Source organism: Spermophilus citellus, assembly GCF_964194105.1.
Source record: "Spermophilus citellus genome assembly, chromosome: 4".
Classification (NCBI taxonomy): Eukaryota; Metazoa; Chordata; class Mammalia; order Rodentia; family Sciuridae; genus Spermophilus; species Spermophilus citellus.
In genome coordinates this window covers 191,150,619-191,162,032 of record NC_138185.1, presented here as the reverse complement: position 1 = coordinate 191,162,032, position 11,414 = coordinate 191,150,619, and the positions used below count along the sequence as shown (strand labels likewise).

At 41.2% G+C, this 11,414-nt stretch overlaps 1 protein-coding gene across 1 annotated transcript; it reads left to right on the top strand.

Moving 5' to 3' along the window:
- Nucleotides 1–695: 695 nt before the first annotated feature.
- On the top strand, nt 696–4,068 carry LOC308648278 (mast cell protease 3-like; the record flags this gene model as incomplete). The annotated part of the gene is made up of 5 exons (XM_081292920.1): nt 696–750; nt 2,350–2,497; nt 2,962–3,100; nt 3,292–3,549; nt 3,907–4,068. 5 exons carry the CDS (start codon nt 696–698, stop codon nt 4,066–4,068), a joined length of 762 nt encoding a protein of 253 aa, XP_081149046.1.
- Between the last annotated feature and the right edge of the window lie 7,346 nt (nt 4,069–11,414).

Sequence of the window (11,414 nt, the reverse complement as noted above, 5' to 3'; positions counted from 1 at the left end):
TCCCAGGTGACAGCCAGCATAAGCACTGACCTGTGAGGCAGGGAGCCTTCAGACGATTCCCCTCTCTGCATCTCAAGACCAGCCTGCTGACACACAGAGGAGCAGAGACAAGCTGTCCTCAGCAACCATGACCAAATTGAGCTTCCAGAGCAAAGGATATGTCATTGTTGTTTTGAACACTGAATACATGGGTCACTGAGGCACACTGTCTTCAGCATTGCTCCCACCCCAATCTGCCCATCCCTGTAACCCCAGCACCACCATCTTGTCTATTCACTAATATTTTCTTGTCTTCTGCCACAGCCAAAGAATCTCATCTCCAATGTCCTGAGTCTTACAAAGAAAACGGTTTCACCAAATGATCATCTTTCCATGATCATCATTCAAAGAGAACCAAGGAAATGAGCATATTTCTGACACCACAAGACTCACTTTGGCCAAGGTTTAGCACCTATAGCACCCCATCTTGTGACCATAGGTTCCTGTTTTCTGCTTCTGTGGTCAGCACTGAATCAAGAGTGGTGGGAGCTAACCCATGGCTAAAGTCTAACTCAACCATCAGACCTTGATCAGACAGTGAGGCAAGGGTGAGATCATCTCAGAGGAAAAAGCCCCCCACACCAGAGGAGAACACTGGGAGTTTAAAGACCAGGAGGACGCACCAACTCTTTGACCAGAGAGGCCTTCCTGGGAAGATGAAGCCACTCCTGCTCCTGTTGGTCTTTCTTCTGTGCCCAAGGACAGAGGCAGGTGAGTGACTATCCCTAAGAACTGAAGCCCAGCCCCAAGCTCAGCCCTGCTCAGACGCTGCACCCCACCATCCTGGCTCAGGTGCACCTCCAGCAACTTTCTGCTTAGCCAGGTAAACCTCACCCAAAGACTGGCGGGCCTCATGGGGATGGGAGCACAAGGGAGGAGCAGGGCAGAAGGCTGGTCTCCATGAGAGTCAGTGGCCATCTTCCTCTTTCCCAGCTGTAACCTTTACATCTGGAAAGCAGGCCCTTTCACAAAGACATATGAAAAAATAAATAACCAATTCCCCAAGAAAAGGCAGCTGAGAGAAAGGGGCTGGCTTCTGTAATCAAGGTAAAGCCCACTATGTTTTTAAATTAATATCTTAATATCTACCTTCAATATCCCCCTGCTTCTCCAAACTTGTCATTCTCACACTGCCCAGGAATGAAGCCAAGATCCATTTGATCTCAGAGTCATGGGCATTCTCGTCCCCTTAACAGTAACATGTGCCTTGGTTCAGCGCCATGTTCTCTCAGGTCATTTTCAGTTACAGATGGGTGCAATGGCTTTGTCAGACCCCATCTTCCCTGGTGCTCACAATCTCACCAGCACTGCCCCTCCAACCTCAGCCACAGGATTCTCAGGAGCCATTCCCTCACACAGCCAAGACCTTTACTGGGCACCTACTTGGTGTCTGGCTCCAGCAGACAAACATCAAACACGACTCAGCATCCTGATTTTATGTGCAGAACCCAGTAGGAGCTCAGTGGGAACTAAGGGGGAAACAAGAGGGGAAAGAAGATTCTGGGACACTTCAGAGAAAGGACTGACCAGGATCTGTAGGGACTTTGCTACTTGTTCCAAACTCAAATCCTGTTAGTCAACATTGACATCTGAAGCGGGAATTACAGAGCAAGGACCGCCCTGCTCTTGGTCAGAGGGAGTATCTGAGTCTTCTGGGTCTCTCTTCAATCCAGAAATGCTGCCTGGCAAACACTCAGGGCACATGTTTGCTGCTGCTGGCTACTTAGACCTTTCCCCTAGGGACATGTATAAGGGCTTGAGCCAGCCAAGGCTACATGGCAATTGAGGAGACCAGGAGCAGGGCAAGAACAAAGGAGCATGGAGGGTCTCTGGATGAGGTCAACTTCCTGTTTGATGAAAGTGCTGGAGGACACAAGCCAGGGACCCAATCAGACAGAAATTTTTTTGTTTGTTCTCCTAAGTGGAGAATCCAATAGAATAACTAAAAGAGAAGTATTCACAGACACCAATCAATAATAGTGAGGAGAGGGTGGACAGGGGAGATGATAAGGAAAGGAGAAAATTCCTTGGACCATAAAAGAAGATCAAACTCTCCCACCAGATTCCAAATGTTGTGGAACTTTCTCTTCAGAACAGTCTGTCTATCCCTCTTGCAATAAACCTGCTTCTTGCTTGCTCTCTCTGCATCCTGTTTGTCAATTCTTTGCTGAACAAGGATAATGAACCCAGCACCCCTAAGTGGTAACAACACCACACTCAATCCTTCCCTCCCTGTAGTTTACCCCAGTCTCCTCTTCCTCAGCCTTTGGCTCCATGAGCACCAAGGGCAGGACAGAACTTTTCTTTCAGGGAAAATCATCGGGGGCCAGGAAGCTGTGCCTCATTCTCATCCCTACATGGCATTTCTTCATATCCAGACTCCAAATAAAACAAAAGGATGTGGGGGTTTCCTTGTTCGTGAGGACTTTGTCCTGACAGCAGCCCACTGCTTGGGAAGGTGAGTTCACCCTTCTAGAGAAAACATCACAGGGAATCTTCTCCTTTGGGCCTGAAGACAAGAGCTCCATGGAGGGCAGGGAAGCTATGGAGAGAGAGGAGCAGTCAGTGCATTGGCTTCTTATACAAAAGGCGAACGTGGATCAAGGCTGAATGGGAAGGAGGTGGGTTTTGCCCCAGATCCCAGAGTGCAAATATGTGAAATTTCTTAATTTCTTAATTTCTCACCTGGAGACAGTCTCTGTGCATGACTGTACATGTTCTATACATGACTGAGCACACTGGAATACTCTAGGACCTGCACCCACCCTGGCGGCCAGGAAGCAAAGGGAAGACATGCTCAGCCCCGAGTCCTCTTCCCATGTAGCGTCTCCCAACGCCAACCTGCCCTGCCCTGGGCCAACCATTTTCCTTCAGGGATACCGACTTGTATCCCCTGTGACTCTAACTCACTGTCTGCTCTAGGAACAGAACCATCACTGTCATCCTGGGGGCCCATGACATCGATGAGCAAGAGACGACCCAGCAGGTCATCCCTATAAGAAGAGCCATCCCCCATCCAAATTTTAAAACAAAGCCAGTCAATGACATCATGTTACTTCAGGTGAGGCATGCCATTCCATTGGGTCTTACACAGGTTATTCCTAGAGGGTTAAAACCTCATGGCCTTGTTTCCATTCCTCCTTGTCAAATTGACCACTTCACTTGTCCCCGTGCCATGATAAAAGCAACTCCGTGTCTGCGTCGATTTTCGTGAGCTGTTGGTTGATCAGAATTCCCTTTATCTTCCTTTAGTTGAAAAATAAGGCCAAGCTGACTGCTGAGGTGAGCCTCCTCAAGTTACCCTCAAGAAATTCCCAGGTTGCACCAGGGATGGTGTGCACTCTGGCCGGTTGGGGACTCATTGGCCAAAACATATCCACAACAAAACTGCATGAGGTACAGCTGGAAATCCAAAATGACGAGGAATGTCTCTCTCATTTCAAAAGTATATATGACTCCACCACCCAGATTTGTGTGGGGAACCCAAAAGAGAAGAAGAATTGTCTTCAGGTAAGTTCACCTGCATTGGCTATTCCCTGCCTTGGGCACAGCAGAGTTTGAGGAGAATCAGGGCAAAGGGAACTACTTATGCCCCTATGTACTCAACCTATCACCAATTCAGTCTCTGGTCCTGGAGACTGATTTCCCTTTGGTCACTTCATGAACAGAGACTTACTGGAAAAGGAGAGGCATCAGTCAACTGGAGGGAATAGTCGGGGTCAGGCTGGAGCCCCCCAGACTGAATGAGGACTGCCCCAGTCCTGATTTCACACACACAGCCCTCTAATAGTGCCCACACACACCTGGGGAGTGGGCAGTGTGGGATCTGAACCTGGTCAGCTAAGAGCTTCTTTTCTCTGCCCACAGGGAGACTCAGGAAGTCCCCTTGTGTGTGAAAATGTGGCCCAGGGCATTGTGTCCTTTGGGGAAGATGAGGGGACACCTCCAAGTGTCTACACCAGAATCTCAAGCTTTCTGCGCTGGATTAGAAAAACAATGAAATCCTTCAAACTCCAGGGGCAAGACTGAGAGGCCTTCAGAACTGATCTTCATCTTCTCTTCAACATAGGCCCAAAGTGCACTGGGTGGAGGAGTTGAGAGGAGACTGCCGGTTGCTTAATAAACTTTCATCTCTGCAACAGAAGTGATGGATTCCTCCTTTCTTCACCAGCATAACATTCTGTAAGGTGCTGACTGTATGTCCAGCAGGAACTGCTCACATTTATGTTTCCTTACATTCTTCCCCTCAGGCACACTCCACCTTCCACCTCTAGAATATAAAACCTTGCTGTGTTGATACTGGCTCCAAATAACTGTTCAATACCAGCTCCCTGCAGGATGTTGAGTTTAAGCTACCCAGGAAAAAAGGACCCTCTCTAGACAAAACTCATTCCTTCAGTGCCATCTTACCTCATTCTGTACCTATATCCCTACCCTACCCACCTTCAGGGCCAATATGAAAACACAAAAGAACCCAGATTTGGAAAGGAAATTACTTAATTACCACCCGAGTGGTAATGGTAGGAGCCTTTTGGAAAGGTGTGGTTCACGCAGGGGTCCCTCTCCAAGTTAGCACAACTGGCATCTGGGAAGCATGAAGATTTTCAGGAATTATTTTCAGTATCCCCAGATGCAACATGAGTTCTGTCATACCCTGTCATGGGGCAAGAGCCCAGTGCAGTGTCTGGTCTCCTGAGAACCCATCCTCCCAAAACTCCAAATGACCTTCCATCTTAGTCTGAGCCAGCTTCTCTCCACCACCCATGTCCAGGTTCCCTGGAATCCTGTGAGGATCCAAGCACCCTTTCTATCTGTGTTCACCAAGTTTATCATCCTTGATGGATCTTGAGCACTAGCTCACCTTCTGACCCATTCATAAAGGACCAGGGGGCAGGGTATGTCCTCAGAACTCTAGTCCAGAGCTTTCACCTGGGTCAAGGCCATGTCAGTCCTCCTCATGCAGAGGAGTCCTGCTCCTGACCTCAGAGCTCAACAAAGACGGGTCACACTCAGCAGCCTGATCCCTTGCAGGCTCTTCCTTTTGGGCACCACTGACAGTCTGGCCTCTGGGACAGAACTCACTGATTGGGATCCTGGAGTATAATGTCCATCTATGTGAGACAGCCTGCCTCTGTAACAGGACAGAAGAACATTCTGCAAAGCACCAGTCATCGTGGAATCTGTGGCTTTCCTGGCCTGCATCTCAGTTTAATATTTACAAGAATCACAAGCATCTTCTTTTCAAGATAATAAAACTTATTTGACACGTCACATGGTAGAGCACATTATCACATCAGATCCAAGAACTGCTGATTATGGGGTCTAGAGGAAATAGAGACTTTATAGTCTGTCAGTGCTTAAGACTTTCCCTCCCAGGAGTTAGGAGGAAGATGGGAAGAAGGATCACAGTGTGAGCAAGTCTGTCCTGATTTAACTTTGTGACATGTACACAAACTCAGACACGAATCATAGTTCACATTTTTCTGAAATCTGGGGTCTGACTTTAAGCATGGGCCAATGTGAAAAGTAACCCTAGTTATTACTGAGGCCTAGCCACACCCACAATTGAACCAAGAGAGGCAGGCTTAGTTATGCTTGGAAAGTGGAAGCTTTTTAAATCATTTTTAATTTTTTTTATTGAAGGTTTACAGTGAAACATTGTAACTGGGTTCATCCTGACAAACTCACACATACATGAAAATCAATTCAGCTCATAATGCCAGTCTTTTCAATCCCCTCTCTTACCACCCAGCTAAACTCTTCTCTCCCATTCTCCTTCAACTACTCTACTTGATTCCCTTTTGCTCATCTAATAATTAATTATATTTAATTAGTAAAATTAACCAAATTGTTAATTGGTATAATTAATTATATTTGCTTGATTCTTTGTAATATCTATTCCTCCATTCACTTTCCTTAATGTTATTCTTGTTTCAGTGTAAAACACTAAAATTTCAACGTTTGGATTTCAGAGTTGGCTTATTTCACTTAGCATGATATTCTCCATTTCCATTCATTACTGGCTATAACTTTATTCTTTTTATGGCTGAGTCAACTCCACTGAATATATATACCACAGTTTTTTGTTCCATTCATCTACTGATGGGTATCTAGATTGATCCCATAATTTGGCTACTGTTCATCATCCTGCTATAACCATTGATGTGGTTGTAGTATGTCGATTCTTATATCTGGGGGAATACCAACGAGTAGGATAGCTGGATGACATGGTGGTTCTATCCCTAGTTCCCTGAGGAGTCACCATACTGCTTTCCAGAGTGCTCCTACTGGTCTGTAGTACAACCAGCAATGTACAAGTGTTCCTTTCTGCCCACAACCTTGCCAGCATTTATTGTTGTTCATATTCTTGATCATTGCCAACCTGACTAGAGTCAGTTGAAATCATAGGACAGTTTTGATTTGATTTCCCTAATTCTACAAATGGTAAACATTTTTCATATATGTTTTGCCCATTGTGTTTCTTCTTTTGAGAAACTTCCATTTTGTTGTTTTGTCCATTTATTGATTGGATGCTTTGTGGGAGTGGGGGTTTTTGTGTTAAGACTTTAAGTTCTTTTTATATTCTGAATATTAATCCCCTAATGTAAGATTAGCATTACAGGAATTTCTCCTGTTTTTTAGCCTCTCTCTTCACACTCATTTCCTTGGCTGTGCAGAAGATTTTCAGTTGGATGGCATCCCACTTCTTGAAAATTGTTTTTTTTCCTTATTTACTGGGGGTCTCATTAAGGAAGTTGGTGTCAGAAACTACCTGCTGGAGTATTGAACCTATGTTTTCTTCCAGCAGTTGTACAGTTTCTAGTCTAATTCCTAGTCTTTGATCCATTTCAATGTGGGTTTTGTGCATGGTGTGAGAGAAAAGTCTTATTTCATTTTTCTACAGATACCTATCCAGTTGGCCCAGCACCATTTGTTTTAACATGCTGTCTTTTTCAAGAGGCATTTTTGGTGCCTTTGTCAAATATCAGACAGCTATGGATATGTGAATATCTCTCCAGGTCTTCTATTCTGTTCCATTGGTCTTCATGTCTATTTTGATGTCAATACCACGCTGTTTTAGTTACTACAGTTTTGGATGTAATTACAGTTCAGGTATTGTGATGTCTCATGCTTCACATTTCTTGCCTAGTATTGCTTTGGCTATTCTGGGTCTCTGATTTTTCCAATTGAATTGATATTTTTCTAGTTCTGTGAAGAATGTCATTGATATTTTGAGGAGGATTGAAATGCATCTGTATATTGCTCCGGGTATTTTGGCCATTTTGATAATATTGATTCTGCATATTGAAGATGGCATGTTTTTTCATCTTTTAAGGTCATCTTCAATTCTTTGCTTTGGTGTTCTATAATTTGTATTGCCAACCTCTTTTCCCTCCTTAGTTAGATTAATTTTTTGAAGTTACTATGAAGTGGATTGTTTTCATGATTTCTTCCTCAACTGAATCACTGTTGGAGTATAGGAAAGCTAATGATTTATGGGTATTGATCTTGTATCCTGCTACATTGTTAACCTGATTTCTATGCTCTAGAAGTCTTCTTATGGTATTTTTTGAGTCTTATTGATACAGAAACATGTTGTAGGCAAACAGAAGTACTTCAACTTCTTCCTTTCCTAATTTTATTCCTTTGATTTCCTTTTCATGTCTGATCACCATGGTTAATGTTTCAAGTGTCATACTGAATAGGGGTGGTGAGAGTGGATAAATTTGCCTAGTTCCTAATTTCAGAGGAAATGCTTTTAATTTTTCTCCATTGAATATCAGGATGGTGTTGGCTTTCGGCTTGTTTCCAAATCCAAAATGCAGACAAAATTTTAGCATAGTTTTCATTTGATTTCCCTGATTGTTACAGATGTTGTACAGTTTTCATTTATTTTTATTTGGCCTATATGATGTTGAAGTAATGTCCTTCTATTCCTAAGTTTTTCATCATTTTTAACATGAATGGGTGTTGAATTTTATCAAAGGCCTTTTTGGCATCTATTCAGATGATCATGTCGCTCTTGTCTTAATTCTGATTAAGTGGTGAATTACATTTATTGATTTTCATATGTTGAACCAAACTTTCACCCTGAAAAGAAATCCATTTCAGCATGGTGTAATTTTTCATGTGTTTTTGAATGTGGTTTGCTAATATTTTATGAGGGATTTTTGCATCTACATTCATCAGGGATTTTGCTTTATAGTTTTCTTTCCTGGATGCATCTTTGTCTGGTTTTGGTATCTGGATGACACTGACTTCATAAAATATATTTGGGAGTGTCCCCCTTTTTCAGTCATGGAATATTTTTTAAAAAACAAATGGTGTTAATTCTCCTGTAGATATTTGGAAAAACTCAGGTGAGAATCCATCAGGTCCTGAAATTTTCTTTTTCTTAAAGCTTTTATTTGCTGTTTTCATTGGGTCTGGGATTTTTATTTTTCAGAAAGCTTTCAATTACAAGTTCATTACTGAATATTGGTATGTTTAGGTTTTCTATACATTCTTGTTTCAATTTGGGCAGATCATAGGTGTCTAGAAATTTGTCAGTGTCTTCCAGATTTTCTAGGTCATTGAAGGATAAATTTTCGAACTACATTTTGTTAATGCTTAGGATTTCAGAAGGATCTAGAGTAATATCTCCTTTTTTCATCTCTGATCTTGTTGATTTTCTTCTTCTCCATCTTTCTTTTGGTTAGTTTGGCTAAGGATTTGTCAATTTTATTTAGCTTTGCAAGAACGAACTTGTCATTGCATTCATCCTGTGTATTATTTTCTTATTCTCAATTTCATTGATTTAAGTTCTAATCTTAATTATTTCTTCTCTTCTACTGGTTTGGAGGTTGTTTGCTCATTTATTTTTAAGGCCTTTGAGGTGGAACATAAACATTTACTAGGGATTTCTCTAATATTTTAACATAGGCCTCTATATTATAAATTATCCTCTTAGAACTGCTTTCATACACTCTCAGAGATTTTGATATGTTGTGTCTTTATTCTTGTTCATCTATAAGAATTTTTTGAGATTTATTCTCATTTCTGCTTTGCTTCATTCACCAAATAAGAGAGTATTATTCAATCTCCATGTGTTTATGGAGTTTCCATGATTTTTCTTGCTGTTAATTTCTAGGCTCAATCCATTATGATTTTATGATCTGATAGGATACATGCAATTTTATCAACTTTTTTGTACTTGCTAAGATTTGCTTTGTGTATCAGAAAATGGTCTATTTTGGAACAGGTTTCATGCACAACTAAGAAAAAGGTAAATTCATTTGTTTTTACTGGAATATTCTGTAGATGTAATTAGGTCCATTTGATTTATAGTGTTGTTTAGCTCACAGATATCTTTCTTGATTTTGTGCTTTGATGAACTGTCTATTGGTGATAAGAGTGCATTAAAATCATCCAGTATTATTGTGTTGGGATCTATGTGGGACTTACTCTCGTAGAATGTTTTTTCCATGTAATTGTGTGTATTGACATTTGGGGCTTAAATGTTAACTATTGTTATATTTTCCTGTTGGATTGTTATCTTTACTAGAATGTAGTGACCCTTTTTGTCTCTTCTGATTACTTTTTGCTGAAATCAGCTTGGTCAGATATGAGAATAGCTACACAAGCCTGCTTTTTTGGATCATGGGAATGAAGTCTATTTTGCCATGCTTTTACTTTCTGCCTCTGGATGTCTTACTCTAAGATGAGTCTCTTTTAAAAAGACTATTGTTTGATCTTGTTGTTTATCCATTCTGCTAATCTGTGTCTTTTAAAGGGGAGTTGAGACACTTAACATGCAGCATTCATATGGATTTGTTTATGATTTCCTGCATTTTGCTTTTTTTCTTTGCTATATTTTTCTTGTATTGATTCTCATTTAGTGGATTATTCTTCAACTGAACTTCCTCTAATTTGGAGCTCTGGGGATTGTTTTCTAGTTCCTCTATGCATAATTTGTCTTTGAATATTCTTTTAGTGCTAGCTTTGTGCTCATGAATTGTTTTAGCTTATTCCTGTCGTGGAAAGTTTTTATTTCCCTCTCAAAATTGTAATGAAGGATTCCTGATATACTAACCATGGCTGGTTGTTGTTTTCTTTTAGGGCTTGGAATATTTCACTCCTCCTTGATTTTAGAGTCTGAATTGAGAAATCAGAAGTGAGCATTATTGGTTTGCTTCTAAATGTGATGTGGTGTTTCTCTCTTGTGGGTTGTAATACTCTTCCCTTACTTCTATCTTAGACATTTTGACTATGATGTGTCTTGGCAAGCTACTCATTTGTCAGGTCTCTTTGGGGTCCTTCAAGTGTACTATATGTGGATGTTCTTCTTGTTTCTTATATGGGAGAAGTTTTCTGGAACTATCTCCTGGAAATGTTCTTTGTGCTTTTACCTTTCATCTTCATATTTCTTCTACCCCAGTGATTCTCAAGTTTGGTCTTTTAATGTTGCCCCAAAATTCTTGTATATTCTGCTCATCTTCTATAATTTTTCTCTTTATTGCCTTTTGTGTGCTCTCGATCATATAGGTCTGCCTTTAATTCCTGAAGTTCTGTCTTTAAGGACTGACCTATATTTTCTATGCAATCTAATCTGTTAGTGATGCTTTTAACTGTGTTTTTAATTTGATGGATTGTGTCCTTCATTTCTAAGCATTCTTATTGGCTTATTTTTACTATTTCTATTTCTTTTTAAGCTCTTTTTTATCTCCTGAAATTGCTCCCTGATTCCTTCCTTGGATCTTCTTTTAGTTCAATGGAAATTTTAATAATCTATTTCTTATCATCTTTTTTGGGGTTTTCATCTACCTTGCTATCAAGTGGCTTCTTTTGTTGAGGTATTGTGAATTTGGGTGTAATTCAAGGGGTGAGACCTTGGTACTCTCTTAGATTGCCCCTCCTTGGTTCCTTGTTGTTGGTTTAGGGCTTTTGTGTCTTCACTTCTTTGAATTGAAGTAATGTCAGGGATCAGGAGGAGAAGACTGTGAGTGAAGGGAGATTCACTGTTGCTGGTTGAGATCTGAGTATTTCTCAGTTGCCATATAACTACTCTGTGCTCTTAAAGTGCCCCAATCCCTTTTCTGCTCCTTTAGAGGGACAAGAATCTAGGAATGACACTAATGTCAGCAGAAAATGTACAACTTTATGTTAAATATCTGGTATCTAGTTCAATGTCTATAATACTATTTGCCACCTAAGTAGTAATGGTGGTTTCTGCATTTAACAATAATACCAACAATAGACTGATCCAACATGGCTGCATGTGCGGAGAGATCAAGTCTCTGACCTCTTCAGCTGTGCGGGCATAGGGAGTCCTAAACAATCTAAATTCTGTTTGCTCAGGATCACTAGGCAATGCTGAGCTGACGTGGATCAGGGGT